At 49.7% G+C, this 20326-nt stretch overlaps 1 protein-coding gene across 1 annotated transcript; it reads left to right on the top strand.

The window, feature by feature from the left end:
* The first annotated feature begins 1299 nt into the window (after nt 1-1299).
* On the top strand, nt 1300-19676 carry Fuca1 (alpha-L-fucosidase 1). Its single transcript, XM_052717416.1, has 8 exons — nt 1300-1707; nt 3228-3362; nt 5855-5992; nt 8489-8594; nt 11485-11685; nt 12945-13135; nt 15804-15903; nt 16471-19676. Exons 1-8 carry the CDS (start codon nt 1331-1333, stop codon nt 16609-16611), a joined length of 1389 nt encoding a protein of 462 aa, XP_052573376.1. The 5' UTR covers nt 1300-1330; the 3' UTR covers nt 16612-19676.
* The last annotated feature ends 650 nt before the right edge of the window (nt 19677-20326 follow it).

The following is a 20326-nucleotide window of genomic DNA, read 5'->3' as shown; positions in this document are numbered from 1 at the left end:
CCGCTGTGGATTCTGGTACCACCTTTGGCCTACACTTCCGTGATCCTGGGCACCCCCCTGCCCTTCTCCTTGTCTTGATTTCCTCCTCAGTCAGTTGGGAAAGGTAGGGAAGAGGATGCCCTCAAGGAGTGGTAAACCTCTTATTGCTCTAACATGCGGTGGTTGCCTCAGCAACCGTGGAGCCAGCCGGTTGTGCCATATGGACCATGTGACTTCTGGCTTGCATACTTCCTGCCGCTATGCACACACACACACACACACACACACACACACACACACACATACCCCATTGGGTGTGTGCTGATAGTAGAAGAACCAGGTGGCTTGTCAAAACAAGTTTTGCAGAGGTTCCTGGGGCAAGGGGGTCTCTTGGCTCTCAAGTTTCTGGTCCTGCTATTCTAAAAATCGTCTCCCAGTGGCCCTCTGTGGGCTTGTTGGGCGGCGCTGGATTGAAGTCCAGGCCTTCCAACATGCTAAGTAAGTGCTCTACTCCTGAACTACACCCCAGCTCCTGGGTGTAGAAGCTAAGCTCTCTGAGAGGCCCTCAGGGGTTTTAGGGTGCAGCTCAGTGCTAAAGTGCTTCCTTTGCATGGTCAAATCCCTGGGGTTCAAAGGTCAGTACTGCATAAAACCAGGAGTGGTGGTGCCACTCCGACCAGCACTCAGAGGTAGAAGCAGGAGGATCAGGAATTCAAGGTCAGCCTAGCTGTAAGTTCGAGGCCAGCCTGAGCTGCATAAGACCACCCCCGCATTTCAAAATAAATTTCAGTTACAATTTAAAATTAAATTACAATGTTTAAATGACTCAGAGTTCTCAAAGTAAGCTCAATAAACGAGACAGGCCAAAATAACCATGTCTGCCCTTCCTCTTTCAGCAGCCATTTCTCTCTTCATAAAGTTTCTACCTCGTTATTTCTCTATCTTATGCAACTCGGCAATCGGCTAAGTGCCACCTGCCGGCAAAGAAACCATGGCTCCTAATTAGCCACTAAATAAAACAATCCGGTTTCAGCCTTCTCCTGAGGATTAGGGCAATAACGTGGGCTACTCCCTTTTCTCCGCACTCCCTGAGACTTTCCCGCTTACGGGAACCCGGCAATCAAGTCCCTAGCGGAGACTATGGAGTTTAAATTCAATAGATCAACGCCTCTTTGCGTCCTTCTCTCATTCAACGCCAGAGGGCGCTCCAGAGATGGCGTCTCAGACGGCACACGGGACCACAAGATTGACCCCGCCCCTTTTCCCTTCCGAGCCAATCGTCACTCAGAGAGGCGGAGCTACTGGACAGCGCCTGCGCGTTAAGAGGGACGGTGCGGGCACGGAAGCAGGGATGTGGGGGCTGAAAAGTGAAGGGCGGGTGGTGGGTATCACGCTGCTGCTGCTGCTGCTGCTGGCATCTGCGGCCCAGGCAGTGGCCCAGCGCCGCTACACCGCGAACTGGCAGAGCCTGGACTCGCGGCCACTGCCGGGATGGTTTGACGAGGCCAAGTTCGGGGTGTTTGTGCACTGGGGGGTGTTCTCGGTGCCCGCCTGGGGCAGCGAGTGGTTCTGGTGGCACTGGCAGGGCGAACGGAATCCAGCCTATGAGAGCTTTATGAGAAAAAACTACCCGCCCGGCTTCAGCTACGCCGACTTCGGACCGCAGTTCACGGCGCGCTTCTTCCACCCGGACCAGTGGGCCGAACTCTTCCAGGCTGCCGGGGCCAAGTGAGTGCGGGCGGGGCGCGAGGCGGGACGGGGCAAGCCCACGGCCGGCGCTGCCTGACCGCGGAAGGCCCCGCACCCCGCGTTCTGCATCCTGGAGGATGGAGCATTAATGCTAAAGAAGAGAGTCCTGCTGGGGATTAGTTTTAAAAATGAAGGCGGGGAAGCACTGGGTACTATAACAGTATGGAGAGAGACCAGAGCCGGACTACACCCGGTGTCTCTTCTAAAAGGGCTGGAACACAGCCTGGATTCCTGTCAGTTGTAGATAGATCTGGACCAATCGTCACCTTAGGCTACCTGCGGCGTCCGTGGAAGGTTATAAAACGAAGCCGCCTGAGTTCCTTGTAGCCCTGTGTCTCTACATGGAGAAGGAAGGATGGGAGTTTTGGGTTCTCCCTCACCTCCTCACTTCCTTGTGGTCGAACTCTAAGGAGGGATGGGGTTGTTTGGGCAGAGCCTTCCAGAGGAAGTATGTTTTGAGAGCCCTAAGGCAGAGAATTTTAGCTGTCCTCGGGACTGATGGGTTTGGCCACTGGGAAGGCAGCCGGTAGGTAAAATAGTAAGATGGTGGCGGGAAGCCTCCTGCTTCTGGCTTAGAGCAGCCCTCCACTCCCATTGATGTTTCTGCCATCCTCCAGGTTTCAGTTTGCTCTGGACCTTGGTTTTTTTTTTTGTTGTTGTTGTTTGTTTGTTTTGTTTTGTTTTTTTGTACTGAAGGGAAACGCTGTGTATAATAGTTGCCATTATAAGGATGGTGGCGCACGCCTTGGATCCCAGCACTCGGGAGGCAGAGGCAGGCGGATCTCTGTGAATTTTGAGGCCAGCCTGGGCTACAAAGCAAGTTCCAGTACAGCCAGGACCGTTACACAGAGAAACCCGGTCTCGAAAAACAAAAACAAAACAAACAAACAAACAAAAAAGTATTTGCCATTACATGCCATTACAGGAATACAAGGCCTGAGGAAACAGGAGTCTATCTTTTAGCGAGCATCTCTGAGGTCCATAATTTACAAATAAAAATGGTGAACTCCAGCCTCTTTCCAGACTCCCTGTTTTGTGAATGAGGTCACTAGCCCAGAGAGGAAGGAGCCTGGTGTCCTAGACTGCAGATCTTGTGACCTGGAGATAAGGCTCTTGACCACTGACTGCACCCAGGGTCTGCAAGCCATACCTAGAAGGACTAGTTGATAAAACAAGCAGCTTCTGTCTGTCATCTGCTCTTGCCAACAGAGTAGGGCAGAGGGTTGAAGAAAGTTCATTACTTATGCCCAGAAGGGTTGAGTCTGTGAGCCAAGGTACAATATTTTGTCTTGCCACCCTTTCCTCCCCTCTGGAGATCCAGTGCCTCCTTCCATTATTGAGTCATACCTACAAGGGAATATTGTCACTGTGAAAACATCTTGGTTGTTGCAGAGACTCACCCCAGTACATTTCCTATCATCGAGATCTTTCCACCGTACTGGGCATGGTTGTGGTCGCTACCCGATTCCTTTGTTTTTATTTGGTTTTGATGTCTACAGGTATGTGGTCCTGACCACAAAGCATCATGAAGGCTTCACAAACTGGCCAAGTCCTGTGTCTTGGAACTGGAACTCAAAGGACGTGGGGCCCCATCGTGATTTGGTTGGTGAGTTGGGAGCTGCTGTTCGGAAGAGGTGCGTGTCTGTAGACAGCTAGCCTTCCTGCGGTCTTAACCACCCATCCCTCCAGATGGGTCTCGTCTTGTTTGTCTGCTGGGGGCATATTTAGCCAGTGAGAAGGTGGGCTCCCAGACTTGGAGTTTGAGATTTGGCAGTTTTCACAGGTCCAAAGGTGATCCAATGGAAAAAGTTCACAGTGGGATGGACACTCAGCGTAGACTATGATGGTCCATTTGCAGCCTGCTAAAGAGTCCCATGGAAGCTTGCAATACAGAGCCTTTTCTTCCTTATTTATCTATTTATTTATTTATTTTTGTTTTGTTTTTTTCAAGACAAGAGTTTCTTTGTGTAGCCTTGGCTACTGTAGCTCTGTAGACCAGGCTAACCTCAAACTCACAGAGATCTACCTGCCTCCACCCCCTGAGTACTGGGATTAAAGGCCTGAGCCACCACTTCCCAGTTTAGAGCCTTTTCCAGTATGTGACAGGCCAGGGACTGGGTCTCACCTTTCTCCTCAGCAGCCACCCACCAGCACCCAGCCAGCACAGAGCTGTTCAGGCCTGAGGGCAAGCTCTGATAATGGCAGGTTGCATTCGGTGATTCTAGCACTTGGGAGGCAAAGGCAGGAGGGTCAGGAGTTCAAGGCTGACCTTAGATATAGACTGAGTTTGAGGCTAGCCTGGACTACAGAAGATTGTATCTCAAAGGGCTAAATAAAAATAATAGTAGGAATTAATTTCTCAATATAGAAGCAGTAGGATGTGGCAGAGATAGAATAGTTTTGGGTTTTGGAGCTGACGAACACAAGACCTCATGAATATTAAGTGGTTGCTCTTCCACTGAATGTATTAGTTACTTGTGTGTCGGTGACCGCCATACCTGTTAGAAACAACTTCAGGAAAGGAAAGTTGATTTTTAGAGGGTTTCAGTCCACCATGGTGGGGCACGTGCATTCATGGCAGCCACACACTGTGGTAGAGGTTATTTATTTACCTAAACATGATGAGGGAGCAGACAGGCAGTTTGTCCTTCAGAGCCCTCGTGACTGCTCACTTCTGCCAGCATGTCCCACCTTGTAAAGGTTCGGCAGATTCCCAAAATAGCACCATCAGCCAGGGAACAAGCCTTCAAAACGTGAGCCTGGGGGAGACTTTGCAGATGCAAACTGTAACACAGAGCCGCATCCCCAGCCACCGGCGTGGGATGGAACCTGGACTCAGGGGTTCAGGTTTGGAACCCTGCTGGCTGTGCTTTGCCTCTAAGAAAGAAAAGGACTTTGGGTTGTGACTTGGTAAGTGTGGCTTCCTGTATGAGGGATAGGCTGACTGCCTGCTTGTGAAAGTCAAGTGTGATTGGAACCCAGCCATGCCTTGTATCACACACTGCCACGCACTGTCTCATGGAACATGTTGAGAGCTGAGACAGAGGCCACAGCTTACCAAATCCAATGAACTTCCTGTTCCTTTAAGAATGCATTTGCTGACTCTTGTGACCGGCTTGGTGTTCTGTGCCCCATGAAGCACTTGCCCAAAAATCCTGCCGGAAATGTCGGTCTGATCTTAGACAGGGATCAGATATAGACTTTGGAAGTAGCCGTTTTCTTCTGGTTTGGTTTGGTTTGGTTTTATAAGACGGGACCTTGTTCTGTATCCCTGGAGAGCTTGGAACTCACTCTGCAGACTAGGCTGCTTTCTAACTTGAAGCAAATCTCTTGCCTCTGCCTTCCCGGTACTGGGGTCCAGGCCTGTGGCAACATGCCCAGCCTCAGTAGGCTGGATTGGTAGCGTCTTTGTAAGTGGTTAACCCCCGAGTCACATGCTGAAATACTCCTCTCCAGTTCTTTCTTGTCTATGCTTTGCTGTGTTATTTTCTTCATTACCTGCATTATAGTGTCTGTGTAGACCCATATCTTAATGAACTGTAGTAATGGTACATTTTTATGAGGCACAGTGTGACACAGTGTATAATGAACTAATTGGAGTAATTATCATTTCTAGCTCCTTAATCGTTTGTCATTTGTTTGTGTTAGGAACCTTCAAATGCTTTTCTTGTAGTTCTTTAAAAGACATTTAATAGGGGTAGGGATGTAGCTTATGACAGAATGCTTACCTAACTTAGCTGAGGCCCTGGCTTTGATTCCCAGCACCATAAAAAAATGAAGTAAGATTTTAAAAAATGAAATATATACCAAGTATGGTGGCATGTGCCTTTAATCCCAGCACTAGGTAGGCAGAGGCAGGTTTATCTCTGGGAGTTTGGGGCTAGCCTGGTCTACATACCCAGTTCTAGGCCAGCCAGGGCTACATAGTGAGACCCTGTCTCAAAAAAAAGTCTATTAAATAAATAAAGAATCTCAAATAGCTTAGGCTGACATTAAACCCACTTGGTAGCCAAGAATGACCTTGAACTCTTGATCTTCCTACCTCCCCCTCCTAAGTGCTGACACCACACCCAGCCTTATTTTTTCTCTGCCTAATGCCAGCTGCTGTTGTATTTTTCTGCTTAAGGAACTTACGCTATGGCCTCTACCACTCACTCTTGGAATGGTTCCATCCACTCTACCTGCTTGATAAGAAGAACAGCTTCAAAACTCAGCATTTTGTCAGCGCGAAAACAATGCCAGAGCTGTATGACCTTGTTAACAGGTGAGAGACAGAGGGGCCGGGCCCGGCAACGTGTATTTGAAGTCAGCTGCCTCCAGGATGCTGTTAAGGGCTCCAGCCGGAGGCTGCTGTATAAGGCATTAAAATAATAAAAATGACGTTTGTATTAATGCAAAGCACGTTTCCCCTCCCACCTCTCAGAACTTCTGGACTGTGGTCACTTACTAAGTTGCTGCAGTCACAGGAAACCCAGGTGGCAGTGAGTCAAAGTGCCCTCCTCCCTTGCCATTGTCCCTAGTCAGGACCTTGGAGAGGGGGCACTGGCACCTTGGTGATCACAAGCTGTAACCAGAGCATCCTGAGCACAGATCCTGCTCAGTGAGAACTGTGTGTCTGGTCTGGGGCTTAGATCTCTCTCACTGTCACAGTGCTGGGCACAGGAAGGAGAGCCGCTGTTGAAACTAGGGTCACCATTCCCAAATTGGAATTTGTTGCTAACGTGCCCCATGTTTGCTTTCACTTTCGTTATTTAGTGGGGATGATGTCCACAACACATGTGTACAGGGAAGTTAGTTTTTTCTTTTTACCTTGTGGACCCCAGGGATCAGAGTCGGGTCATCAGGCTTGATGGCAAGCACTTCCACCCACTGAGGCCCCCCCCAACCCCCCCACTCCTCCCACCCCCCCCCCACCCACCCCCCCACTCCTCCCACCCCCCCCCCCACCCCACCCCCCCCGCCCCCAGCCCGTTCATAAGCTTTTCCCTTGTGACATCCGGGAACCACCTCTGGATGAGGGACGCTAGTAGTCGAAGGGGCGGCTTCTTTGCCCCGCTTTCGTTTTATATGTTTTGTTTTTGTTATGTTTGGTTTCTTTACTTTCTTCCTTTTGGTTTTTCAAGACAGGGTTTCTCTGCACCTTCAAATCCATGGTACTAAAATGTGCATAATAATGCTTATCTTCGACCTTCACATTTATACACACTGTAGGCTCACAACAGTAAGAATGTAGAAGGTGCCCTAGGTCCCAGAAGGCCTTTCCAGCCCAACTAGGTAGCTGCCAAGAACAGATCAGTGTCATGGTTCAAATGTTTACAACATCCACAAAGCAAACATCTTCATTTTGTACTTCTGGAATACCAGGGGCTCACTGTGTAGCCCAGGCTAGCCTCTAATTTGTAATCTCCTGACTCAGGTTCCCAAGTGCTATGATTACAGGCATGAGCCACCACACCTGGCTTTTTTTATTTTCTCTGTGTAGCTTTGGAGCCTGTCCTGGAACTCACTCTGTAGCCCAGGCTGGCCTCAAACTCACAGAGATCCGCCTGCCTCTGCCTCCCAAGTGCTGGGATTAAAGGCGTGTGCCACCACTGCCCGGCTGTTATTGTTTTTTAATCACATTTTATTATTTCATGTCCTGAGTATGTATTATATGGGCACGTATGTGCCACAGCACACACATGGAAGTCAGAGAACAACTGTGGAAGTCAGTCAGTTGTCTTTCCTTGTGCATTCGGGGATCAAACTCAGGTCATCAGACTTGAGAGGCCATCTGGCCTGCCCAAGCACCAACCTCTTTTCCAGAACGTATTTATTATTTATGTGTAGTCTATACGGCCAAGAGGCCAGAGGGCATCGATTCCCTGTGATAAGAGTTACAGGTGGTTGTGAGCGCCATGTGGGTGCTGGGAACCAAGCCCAGGTCCTCTGCAAGCAGTAAGCCCCCTCACTCCCTGAGCAGTCTCTCCAGCCCTGTGAGCGCCACCCCTAACTGGAGTTAGTTGCTTGAGGGGAAGCAAAGTGTAGATACTGATTACCTTTCTAAAACGGGGAACAGGGAGATCAGGGGACGTGTACGGAAGCAATGTGTTCTTTGTTATTGTTGTTATTATTATTGTTATTGCATTTTAATTTATTTAGGGTGTGTGTGCATGCATGTGCCAGGTTGTGGATGTAGAGGTCAGAGGACCACTTGCAGGAGTGGCACCCAGGGATTGAACTTGGGTCATCAGACTTGGCAAGTAGGCACCTTTCCATATGGAGCCCTTCACCAACCCCTGCAGTTCTTTTTTTAAGTAAAGTTTTTATTTTATATGTGTGGCTGTTTTGCTTGCATGTGTGTCTATGCACTCTGTGTGTGCCTGGTGCCAACAGAGGCCAGAAGAGGGCATCATGTCCTGGGGCACTGGAGTTACAGGTGATTGTGAGCCTCCTTGTGGGTGCAGGAATCAAACTTGAGTCCTGTGGAAGAGCAGCCAGTGCTTTTACCTACTCAGCCAGCTCTCCGCACGCCCTCCCTGAGGCTCTTTTAGATTTCTTATCTCTTTAGTTTCTGAGTTGTAATTTTTATGGTACTTTCCAGTCAAGAGACTTTTCTTCTTGATGGGCTAGGAATGGAACCCACGGCCTCACGTGTGGTAGGCAAGTGCCCTACCACAGAGCCATACTCCCGTCTCTAATTTTTGAATATTTGTTGCAAACTCTGACTGAACTAGATATAGATGCAGATAGCAAACCATTCTGATCACGTGTCTTCCAGCTACAAACCCGACCTGATCTGGTCTGATGGGGAGTGGGAGTGTCCTGATACTTACTGGAACTCCACAGCTTTCCTTGCCTGGCTCTATAATGATAGCCCTGTCAAGGTAGGTAATTATCTAACTTACTTATTAGTGGTTCTGATAAAAGAACATGATGGGTGTAGTGATACTTGGCAGTCATCTCAGCCTGTAGGCCGTGGCAGGGGGAATTCACAGCAATCCTCCTGCCTCAGCTTCCCAAGAGCTGGGATTATGGGTGGATGGCACCACTCCTAGCTCTATATCCAAAATTTAAAGGGTACTTGTTGGTTAAGCGGCGCTTGTGGCTGGCCGTCGCCTGTGGCAGCCATGCCGACGGCAGAGAGCGCTGGATGCTGCAGTGGCGGAAGAATCACGAGCCATGGTTACCTTTTAGAGCTTTATTAGGAGAGAGAGAGAAAGACAGAGAGACAGAGAGACAGAGAGACTGTGTGAGAGAGAGAGAGAGAGAGAAAGAGACCGTGCGGAACACAGGCGAATACGGGGAAAGAGAGCCTGTGGAGGGGCACGCCCGCCTTTTAGGCTGGGACGCCACCGCAGGCTGGTGACGTAATAAGGACATACTTACAGTACTTAGCTAGCTAAACCCTCCCCAGGCAGTACAGCTAGCTAGTATATTTGCATCTTGTGTTATGGGACTTTTGCTGCGTGGCAGAAGTCTTAATCTTTGTGATAGAAAATGTCTGCCGGGCAGTGCCAGGCAGTGGTGGCTCACACCTTTAATCCCAGCACTCAGGAGGCAGAGCCAGGCGGATCTCTGTGAGTTCGAGGCCAGCCTGGTCTATAGAGCCAGATCCAGGAAAGGCACCAAAACTACACAGAGAAACTCTGTCTCGAAAACCCCGGGGAGGCGTGCGGGGATGTCAAAGATTTTACATGCTCTAGATTTGTAGGTTTTAAAGAAAAATCTAAGTATAAAGCAGCTTGGTAGTTGGAGGTCTAGCTTAGTGGTAGGGCACTTGCTTATCATGCAGGGGACCCTGGATTTAACTCAAACACCAAAACTAAGGTTGGATGAAGATGCCCCGGTGGGTCCCTGTCTGTGTGGGTCTTACTGGGTAGTTATTATTAAACTCAGGATATGGGAAGAAGGGGAGAGAGAAGAGAGACACCCTTCCCTGAGTGAAGGATGCTGATTGGGGGTAGTCCTCATGGACTGGAGTGTACTTCACTGCGAGAGCATGTTAACGTATGCAAGGCTTGTGTTCAGGGACTTGCCAAGTCTCAGGACTCCCAGATGTGCATTTCATCCCCAGGTAGTTAATGCTGACAGAATGCCAGGGTCTGAATTGTCCACATCTGTCTCCTCTACAAGTCTCTGCTTAAAGTTTAAAGGGCAAACACTGTGTTATTCACCGTGGCACCCCTGTCTCTGCCACAGAGAAATAATTATGAGTGAGCAGTTGACTGCCCATCAAGACTTGAGATGGGCCAGGTATGGTGGTACATGCCTTTAATCCTAGCATTCAGGAGACAGGAGGATCTCTGTGAGTTGAAGGCCAGCCTGGTCTGCACAGTGAGCTCCCAGGCCACTCAGGGCTATAGTGAGTCTGTCTCAAGAAACAAACAAACAAACAAACAAGGTCTGAGGGGCCTTGTCCCTGCCTCCTCTGGGCTGTGCCTCCATGGAGCCAGGTCATCTGCTGCATGAGATGACAGCCACACGTGCCTGAGTAAGGAGAGTCACAGTAAGGGAACAAAGGTAAACCAAGATGCAGCCTTGGTGAAGCAAGCAATTGTCATCCACAAGTATTTGAAAACCACAGCAAAGTCGGGCAGTGGTGGCGCACACCTTTAATCCCAGTACTTGGGCAGGGGGATCTCTGTGAATTCCAGGCCAACCTGGTCTACAGAGTGAGTTCTAGGTCAGCCAGGGCTACACAGAGATACCCTGTCTCAAAAACAAAACAACATAACCCTCAGCAAGAGCGAGGGAGAGGGCTCAATGGTTAGAGCAAGCACTGCTTGAAGTTCCTTTCCCAACACGCATATGGTGGATCACAACCTCCTGGAACGCCAGTAAAAGCAGCTGGCACCCTCTTCTGGCCTCCCTGGATACTGCACACGTGCGCAGACTTAGCAAGCAAAACATTCATACACACTTTTTGATTTATTTATTTACTATATGTGTGTATGTATGTATGTCTGAGTACCTTTATGTGTTCTGTGTGCATGCAAAAGCCCATAGAGGCCAGAAGAGGGCACCAGATCTCCTATAACTAGAGTTCCAGGTGGTTATGGTCACCGTGTGAGCTGGGAAACAAACCCAGGTCCACTTCGAGAGCAGTAACTGCTCTTAACCATGGAGCCATCTCACCAGACTCCCCAAACACGTTTTTAAAAGATGATGTTATTTATGTGAATAGGTGTTTTGTCTGCATGATTTATGTGTGTGCAGGAGCCAGTGGAGGCCAGGAGAGGGTGTTGGATCCCCTGGGACTGGAGTTATAGGAGGTTGAGTCACCATGTGGGTGCTGGGAACCGAGCTCACATCCTTTGTAAGAGCATCAAACACTCATAACTGGGGCCGTCTCTCCAGTCCCATGAGTGCTGCAGAGTTCCCATGCTTTTACAGCAAGGACTTCGCCCACTGCGCCATCATCCCCTGAGCCCCCCCAGACAATCTCTAAAACCATCCCTGCAGGCACACTCCCTCTGTGCATCTCTCGGCTGACTTCCTGGGCTTTGCGGACATTAGAGGCTGGATGCTTCTCTGTCTGAACACTGTCTTCCACACTGTAGGACGGTAGTCGTCAACTCTGGCTTCTCCTGCTGGGTATCAGCACCGCCCTCATGAGGACAACCGAAGCTGTCAGCTTTCCCATGTGTGCCCTTTAGAGCAATAGCCCCAGGGGAAACCACTAATGTAGTCCTGCTGTTCTTCCTTCCGACGTATCTGTGCTGCATAAAGGAGCGGGAGGTGCTGCTCCAGTGACCCCGTTCTCCTTCCCCTTAGGATCAGGTGGTAGTGAATGACCGGTGGGGTCAGAACTGCTCCTGTCATCACGGAGGCTACTACAACTGTCAAGATAAATACACCCCACACAGCTTGCCAAGGCACAAGTGGGAGATGTGCACCAGCGTGGACAGGTCGTCCTGGGGCTATCGGCGTGACATGACCTTGTCTACCATTGCCAGTGAAAATGAAATCATTGAGGTAAGAGCACTCCACCATGGTGGTTTTAACTGCTTACCTCAAAGCAGCCCTCTGACTCGGAGTAGGGTTGCTAGAACCTGCTTGGGCCACAGTACTCGGAGACAAACCTCTCCTAAGCACATTGTCATTATCGCTGTTACAGAGAAGCAGGTTGGGGCTTTGAAAACCTTTTTTTTTCTTTTTTCTTTTTTGTCTTTTTGAGACAGTTTTCTCTGCATAGCCTTGGCTGTCCTGGAATTCGCTTTGTAGAACAGACTGGCCTCGAACTCACAGAGATCTGCCTGCCTCTGCCTCCCAAGTGCTGTGATTAAAGGCGTGCACCACCATATCTAGCTGAAACCTTTTTTAAATTACATCTCTTTATTTGTTTTGGGGTTGGGGCAAGTGTGTGCCACAGTGCACATGGAGAGGTCAGCAGACCACCTGACAGTCACTTCTGTCCTTCCATCCTGTGAGTCCTGGGGATCAAACTTAGGTCATTCATCTTGGTGGCCTTGGCCATCTTCTCAGCCGCAGGGAAAGTTTTATCTACACAGGTGTTCTTTCCAGAACTTTCCTTCCTTTTTCTTCTTTGTTGCGAGGGTGTATGTGCATATGTACATGTGTGTTTGTGACGGGCACAACCGGAGGGGTGATTCCTCAGGTTCCATCTATGAGGGAGGGGCACGATCTCTTACTAGCCTGGAACTGGCCATTCAGCTGGCTCTCTGGCCAGGAAGCCACGGCAAGCCTTTGTTTCTGCTCCCCAGGACGAAGATTACAAGCACACACTACACCACAACCTCCAGATTTTGTTGGTGTTTGTTGATTTGGGTGTGTTTTGTTTGAACATGAGTTCTGAGGATGAACTCAGGTCTTCTTGCTTATAAGGCAAGCACTCACCCTCTGGGCCATCATCGTCCAAGCCCCTTCCCAGGAGTGTTTTCAGTTAGCACATGAGTGGCTTCCGTTTCTTGGAACTATAGTCAGTAATTCAGTAGGCAGGAGGACTCTCTGTGAGCACTACGGTACAGAAGAGTGCTCAGCTGGCTGGGGCTGGGGTGGCGGGATGGAGTGTCACATACAGCTGCAACTTAGGGAGACGTGTGCCGTCATGCTCGGCTCTAAAGTGTAACTCACCTTCCCTTTTTCCCTTTGCAGTGCTAAGGATTGAACCCAGGGCTTTTCTTCTCTTGATGTCCCTTCCTGATCTGAATATTTAGACACCATGCCAGGCATGTTAGTCAGGCCTCAGCTTTCATTGTCTCTGCTCTCTTTAGGAATTGGTTCAGACAGTAAGTCTGGGAGGCAACTATCTTCTCAACATTGGACCAACTAAGGATGGACTGATCGTTCCCATCTTCCAAGAAAGACTTCTTGCTGTGGGCAAGTGGCTGCAGATCAATGGGGAGGCCATCTATGCCTCTAAACCCTGGAGAGTGCAGTCCGAAAAGAACGTGACAATTGTGTGGTGAGCCTTGTCTTCTTGTACGTCAGGAGGAGGATTGACGATAGCTGTGTTTTCAGTTCTGCATGAGAGTACAGCCCAAGTGAAAGAATAAATAGCAAGAGATGATGGATGGATGGATGGATGGATGGATGGATGGATGGGTGGGTGGGTGGGTGGATGGATGGGTGGATGGATGGGTGGGTGGGTGGGTGGGTGGATGGTGGGTGGATGGGTGGATGGATGGGTGGGTGGATGGATGGATGGGTGGGTGGGTGGGTGGATGGATGGGTGGATGGATGGGTGGGTGGGTGGGTGGATGGGTGGATGGATGGATGGATGGATGGATGGGTGGGTGGGTGGATGGATGGGTGGGTGGGTGGGTGGATGGATGGGTGGATGGATGGGTGGGTGGGTGGGTGGGTGGGTGGGTGGGTGGATGGATGGGTGGGTGGGTGGGTGGGTGGGTGGGTGGGTGGATGGGTGGGTGGGTGGGTGGATGGATGGGTGGGTGGGTGGGTGGGTGGGTGGATGGATGGATGGGTGGGTGGATGGATGGGTGGATGGGTGGATATATGGGGGGTGGCAAAATATCATCAAACTGGGTAATGCCCAACAGAAATAGATCGTTTGGGGAAACTGATTTATGGCTGGAGCTCCTGTTAGAGGGTGGGTCCTAGGTAGAGCAGAGTGGGGCTTCTAACTAAGCAAGTAACAGCAACAAATTGACATCATCTGACTCTGAGGCTCACAAACACCCAGCAGAAGTAGACTGGGGAAGTTGGGGCAGTCAGCTGGAGTTCCAAATTCACTTTCTCTCCATGGACTTAACTGCCCATGGCTGAACCTCTGGCTTCCCGTTCCCCCTACAGGCACTTTTATATCGGGATAAATAATGGGACCCTGTTGGGGATGGCTGACCTAGCTGTTCTCAGGTTTTGCTCTTGGGCTGTTCTGCTGTTTCCCTCCCTGACAGAGGGTTAGGGGGCAGCCCAACCCCTCACAAAAGGGACCTTAGGACACTTTGAGACAAACATATGCAAAATGTGGCCAGGGGCACCCCGCTTCCCCAAGCAGCTTCTTCTTTTTTTTTTTTTTTTTTTGAGACTGTAACAGTCCTAGCTGTCCTGGAACTCTTTGTAGACCAGGCTGGCCTTGAACACAGAGATCTACCTGCCTCTGCCTCCCGAGTGCTGGGATTAAAGGCGTGTGCCACCATTGCCCACCCCCAAGCCAGCTTCTAAGTGAACTCAAACAACACTTGACAATTTATCAGTATGTTGTACATCACACTTGTGATGAGTGCCAGCATGGCCTGTGGCTCCTGCTGTCCTGGCACACTCTCGGGTCTCTCCATCCTGGTCACAAGGCTGGAAGTTGTCTTGCCTCTTGCTGTAAAATTCCTGTCCCAGCTGGGTTCTATCTCCAGTCACCCTCCATCCTAAATTCTTCCTGTTCATACCTGGACCTCTAGATCTAGTTCTTCCCCCCTGGAACTGAGGACTGAACCCAGGGCCTTGCACTTGCTAGGCAAGTACTCTACCACTGAGCTAAATCCCCAACCCCTAGATCTAGTTCTTTGATCTTGGACCCCAGGGTCTTCGGCTGCAAAGTGGGTGCTGGTACTTAGCTTCCCAGACTTGCTTTGTAGGCTAGGTGACATAATGTGTGTGAGGACCCAGCAGAGTGGCAGGCCTGAGCTCAGCGTCCTGTCAAGGGAGACTGGTGTCACACCAGAGCACCTCGCTCTCCCACTGGGGACACGTTAATCCCTGCGGATGAATTTCTGTGAGGTGGTTTTCATTCTGTTCCTGAGCATGTCACCATTGCGAGTGTTCCCTTGGTTATACCCTCTGCTGTCTTCTATGGAGCTGGAGTTGAGAAGATTTCAGTCCTAGTTAGCAGGGAGGTCACTAGTTCATGCTTTGGTGTTGTTGCTGCGTGGGTCATGATCTCACCATATTCCTTGGCTGTGCCCAACCCCTAGGCTCAAACTATCCTCTTGCCTCAGCCTCCTTAGTAGCTGGGGTTATATGTGTGCATCACCACACCCAGGAGTTCTTGTGTTTGTTTGTTTGTTTGTTTTTGGTTTTTTGAGACAGGATTTCTCTGTGTAGCTTTGTGCCTTTCCTGGATCTCGCTCTGTAGACCAGGCTGGCCTCGAACTCACAGAGATCCGCCTGGCTCTGCCTCCCGAGTGCTGGGATTAAAGGTGTGCGCCACCACCGCCTGGCTTGTTTGTTTGTTTTTATATTTGGGGTTTTGTTTTTGTTGTTGTTGTTGTTTGAGACAGGGTTTCTCTGTAGCCCTGACTGTCCTGGATCTCACTCTGTAGACCAGGCTGGCCTTGAACTCAGAGATCCGCCTGGCTCTGCCTCCCAGTCCTGGGATTAAGGGCATGTGCCATTGCTGCCTGGCAGCAAAGGTTATTGAATCAGCAGGGGAAGGTCTGGAAAACTGCTGCCCAAGGGTTAATTTTAATTTTTAAAGAAATCTTAATCCAGTGAAGAGGATACTAGAGGATTTCAAAGAGTTTTCTATACCCCTTCCTCCTTCCCTTCCTCTCACTTCCTAGTACTTGACGAACACAAGGTCTTTAATGGGTGAGTTATATAAAGGGGATTGAGGGTCTGTCAGGGAACACCACTCAGTGTTCCATGGCCCCGTGGCCAACGGTGTTTCTTGTTCCCAGGTACACTGCTAAAGACTCAGCAGTTTATGCTACTTTTCTGCACTGGCCAGAAAATGGAATCATAAACCTTAAATCCCCCCAAACGACCTCGACCACAAAGGTAAGGAAGCTCGTGGACCTATAACTTGTCTTTGTTTTATTTCCCAGTGCGTGCTTAGGCATGCACTCCACTACTGTACTGATACAGTGGTTGGTTGGTTTGTTTTTTAAGCCAGGTTCTCTCTCTCTCTCTTTCTCCTCAAGACAGGGTTTCTCTATCTGTCCTGGAACTACGGCCCTGGCTGTCCTGGAACTCATTTTGTAGACCAGGCTGGCCTTGAACTCACAGAGATCCGCCTGCCTCTGCCTCCTGAGTGCTGGGATCAAAGATGAGCCAGGTTCTTTGTGCAGCCCAGGCTAGCCTCAACCTGTGGTCCTCCTGTCTCCACCTTCCCGGTGCTAAGACTCCGGGCTTATGTCACCATGCCTGGATAGATGTAACTTTTATGAAAAAGCAAAGAAATGAAAGAGAGGCTTTCGCTTCTTCCTTCCTTCCTTCCTTCCTTCCTTCCTTCCTTCCTTCCTTCCTTCCTTCCTTCCTCATGTATGGTCCACCAGAGTGTCCCCACTGCCGTGGTCCAGCACACCCGTGAATAACGGGATCTTTCCATCCCCTTGCTTTCCGCAGATAACGATGCTAGGACTGGAGGGAGATTTGACCTGGACCCGGGATCCGCAGGAGGGGGTCCTCATCTCTCTGCCCTCGTTGCCACCCAGTGCTCTTTCCGTGCAGTATGCCTGGACTCTAAAGCTGACAAAAGTGAAGTGATTGTTGTTCGAGAGCAGATGGCCTGTGCACGGCTTTGCCTTTCTCTTACAGGACCGTCAGTGCAATAAAGTAGCTTCCCTTCCCCACCCAGTGACGGCTTCCCCAGCCTATTTTAATCAATGGGACCCTAGTACACTGAGTCGCCGAATGAATCGATTGAAGACGGGAGATCCATGGCTGGCGTCTCTCTGGTGAGCAGAAAGGCCCGGACAGCTCAGCTGAGCTCACCTGTTTCATCACTAGAGTGAAATCTCCCTTTCTGATGACGAGCCAAGTCACCTGTTGCCTGTGGGAGCGGGTCAGAGGTCTGGCAAACCCAAGCCCCTGTGCCTTACATTGGTTGTCACTAATCCCGGGGGCATTACACCGGTCCCGAAGGGTTTGCCAGGCCGCCAAGGTTACCTCTTTGGAAGTTTGCAAAGCCAAAGCTCTGGCATTGAGCATGTCTTCAGAGATACTGATGAAGGAATGTGATTCTACCTTGCCCTTTAAAAAAGATGGAAGTAAATTTGTGTGTCAGATTATGTCTACCAAAAGCATGTCATAGTTTTCTTTCCCCAGATTCCGTTTGGGCTGTTTGTAGCCTTTTACTCATTTTCTGGCTTTGTGTGTGTGTGTGTGTGTGTGTGTGTGTGTGTGTGTGTGTGTGTGTGTGTGTGTGTGTGTTTCGAGACAGGGTTTCTCTGTGTAGCCCTGACTGTCCTGGATCTCGCTCTGTAGACCAGGCTGGCTTCGAACTCAGAGATCCACCTGCCCCTGCCTCCCAAGTGCTGGGATTAAAGATGTGCTCCACCACTGCCCGCCCTACACCCAGATTTTTTTTTTTTTTTGGTTTTTCGAGACAGGGTTTCTCTGTGTAGCTTTGCGCCTTTCCTGGAACTGGCTTGGTAGTCCAGGCTGGCCTCGAACTCACAGAGATCCGCCTGGCTCTGCCTCCCGAGTGCTGGGATTAAAGGCGTGCGCCACCACCGCCCGGCGTACACCCAGATTTTTAAACAATAAAATATCGAGAAGACTGGAGAGACGGCTCAGCAGAGGATCAGGGCTTGGTTCCTAACACTCATGACAGTTCACAGCTGTCTGCAACTCCAGTTCCAGAGAGAAGGCCTGTTGCCCTCTGCTGGCTTCTGTGGGCACTGTTTGTACACTGTGGTGTACAAACACACACAGACAAAAACGCCCATAAACAAAAATTAATCATTAAGAACAATAGTGTGAATATCTTTATATCAAGATTTTTAAACATGGCTGGGTGTTGGTATCTGTTATAAGTCTAGCACTCAGAAGCAGGGGGATAAAGAATTCAAAACCAGGCTCTGGTGTAGACCAAGTTTGAAGCCAATCTGAGCTACATGAAACTCTGTCTCAAAACCAATGGGGCTGGAGAGACGGCTGAGCAGTTAGAGTTCCTACTGCTATTGCGGGGGACAGAGTTTGGCTCCCAGCACTTATAGATAGCTCGACAACCACCTGGAACTCCAGCTCTAAGGAATCCAGTGTTCTCTTCTGCCCTCCAAGGTTACTGACTCTCTTCCCATACCCATACAAAGGCACACAAGAAATTCAAATCTGGCCAGGCAGTGGTGGTGCACATCTTTAATACCAGCACTCGGGAGGCAGAACCAGGCAGATCTCTGAGTTTGAGGCCAGCCTGGTCTACAGAGCAAGATCCAGGACAGGCACCAAAACTACATAGAGAAACCCTGTCTCGAAAAACCAAAATAATAATAATAATAATAATAATAATAATAATAAATAAAATCTATTTTATTGACATATAATTCACACTGTATGACTCACCCACTAAAAACGTACAGTTGGGCCAGTTATGGTGGTGCATGCCTATAATCCCAGCACTCAGGAGGCAGAGGCAGGTGGATCTCTGAGTTTGAGTCCAGCCTGGTCTACAGCGTGTGTTTGAGGGGAGCCAGGGAGACACAGAGAGACCCTGCCTCAAACAAAAAACCCACTTACAGTTGAGTGGCTTTTAGTGTATTTACAGGTTGTCCAGCCACCACTGCAGTAGTTAGAACAATCTCATCCCCATAAAAAGCAGTGGCTGTTAGAAGTCATCTCTCCAGCATCCTACCTCCAGACAGTCACTGTCACCTTCCGTGTCTATGAAGTCTTGTGTTCAGGGTCTAATGTCACTGTAATCCGGCAGCATGAGCTTCCTTGTTCATCTTCGGACACGTTGTAAGACATACAGCTTGAGGGCTGGAGAGATGGCTCAATGGTTGAGAGCATTGATTGTGTGTGTGTGTGTGTGTGTGTGTGTGTGTGTGTGTGTGTGTGTGTGTGTGCCGTATATGCCTGACGGTCAGGCTGACCTCAGTTTTAGCCCAAGGTCAGGCCAGGATTTGGCAATATTTTTTTTCTCGCTTCTCTCTTACTGTTGTCTCTAGGCATCAGGCACACATGTAGTACATAGACATACATACAGGCAAAGCAACCATACACAGAAATACATTGGTAATAACTTAAAAATCTGCTGGACATGGTGCCATACCTTTAACCTCAGCACTTAGGAGGCAGAGGCAGAGGCAGGCAGAGCTCTGAGAGGAATTTGAGGTCAGCCTTGTCTCTACAGAGTTCCAGGCCAGGCAGGACTACATAGTGAGACCCATCTCAGAAAAAGAAAAGGCCCCTCTGCTTGCTTGCTCTGTGCTGTGAGAAAGTCCTGATTAGTCCATGGGAAGGAACATACTATCTAGCTAGATGCAGGCTGCTGATGCCAGCCGGAAGTACATCAAGACAGAAAATGGAAGCTGGGCGGTGGTGGCACACACCTTTAATCCCAGCACTCAGGAGGCAGAGGCAGGTGGATCTCTATGAGTCTGAGGCAAGCCTGGTCTACAGAGTGAGTTCTAGGATAGGATAAAACAAAACAAAACAAAACAAAAAAAAGATAGAAAATGGAACTGCCTGCTCCTTGATGCAAGGCAGGATAGACAGTGGTTGAATGCCTGTGCTGTGCATTGTTCTACCTCTGTCCTTCAAACCTGTATATAAGCTTCTGTGAAATAAACTTGGGGCTGTCCAGCGTTGACTGGCAATCCTCTCGACTCTGTTCTGTCTCTTTTATTGTCTCTACAATCCGCATGCCTCTACCCAGCTACCCAGCTGACTGTCGGCAGGCTCCAACACTCTGGGGGTTTCTCGAAATGGGTACAACACTCATGGTTTTGGTGATGGTGACTGGGGCCAGTGGCGATGGCTGCAACTCCTCCTCGGGTGTGATGGTGACTAGGCCGATGGCAGCGGTGGGGCTCGCAGGGCTCTCTGGGGTCTGCTCTCCTCTCCAGCTACCGATCGAACTCTTTGCAAGATTTTTTTTTTTTTAATGTGTGTTGGGGCTAGAGAGATGGCTCAGAGGTTAAGAGCTCTGGCTGCTCTTCCAGAGGACCCAAGTTCAATCCAGAGGGCCCAGCAACCACATGGTGGCTTACAACCATCTATGAGAGCTGGTACTCTCTCCTGCCTGCAGGCACACATGCAGGCAGAACATTGTATGCATAATAAATAAATAAATCAGCCGGGCGGTGGTGGCGCATGCCTTTAGTCCCAGCACTCAGGAGGCAGAGCCAGGCGGATCTCTGTGAGTTCGAGGCCAGCCTGGTCTACAGCGCGAGATCTAGGAAAGGCGCAAAGCTACACAGAAAAACCCTGTCTCGAAAAACAAAACAAAACAAAAAAAAAAAGAAATAAAAATAAA

Source organism: Peromyscus californicus, unplaced genomic scaffold (assembly GCF_007827085.1).
Source record: "Peromyscus californicus insignis strain IS unplaced genomic scaffold, ASM782708v3 Scaffold_5__1_contigs__length_169319896, whole genome shotgun sequence".
Taxonomy (NCBI): domain Eukaryota; kingdom Metazoa; phylum Chordata; class Mammalia; order Rodentia; family Cricetidae; genus Peromyscus; species Peromyscus californicus.
The sequence above is the reverse complement of the archived record's forward strand: the minus strand, read 5'-3'. Positions and strand labels throughout refer to the sequence as shown.

Excerpts from the sequence above, each read along its gene's own strand:
- Fuca1 (XM_052717416.1), top strand. The coding sequence starts at position 1,331 with ATGTGGGGGCTGAAAAGTGAAGGGCGGGTGGTGGGTATCACGCTGCTG. Across the intron at positions 5,993-8,488 it reads CTGTATGACCTTGTTAACAG|CTACAAACCCGACCTGATCT; the intron begins GTGAGAGACAGA and ends CGTGTCTTCCAG. Across the intron at positions 8,595-11,484 it reads ATAATGATAGCCCTGTCAAG|GATCAGGTGGTAGTGAATGA; the intron begins GTAGGTAATTAT and ends CCTTCCCCTTAG.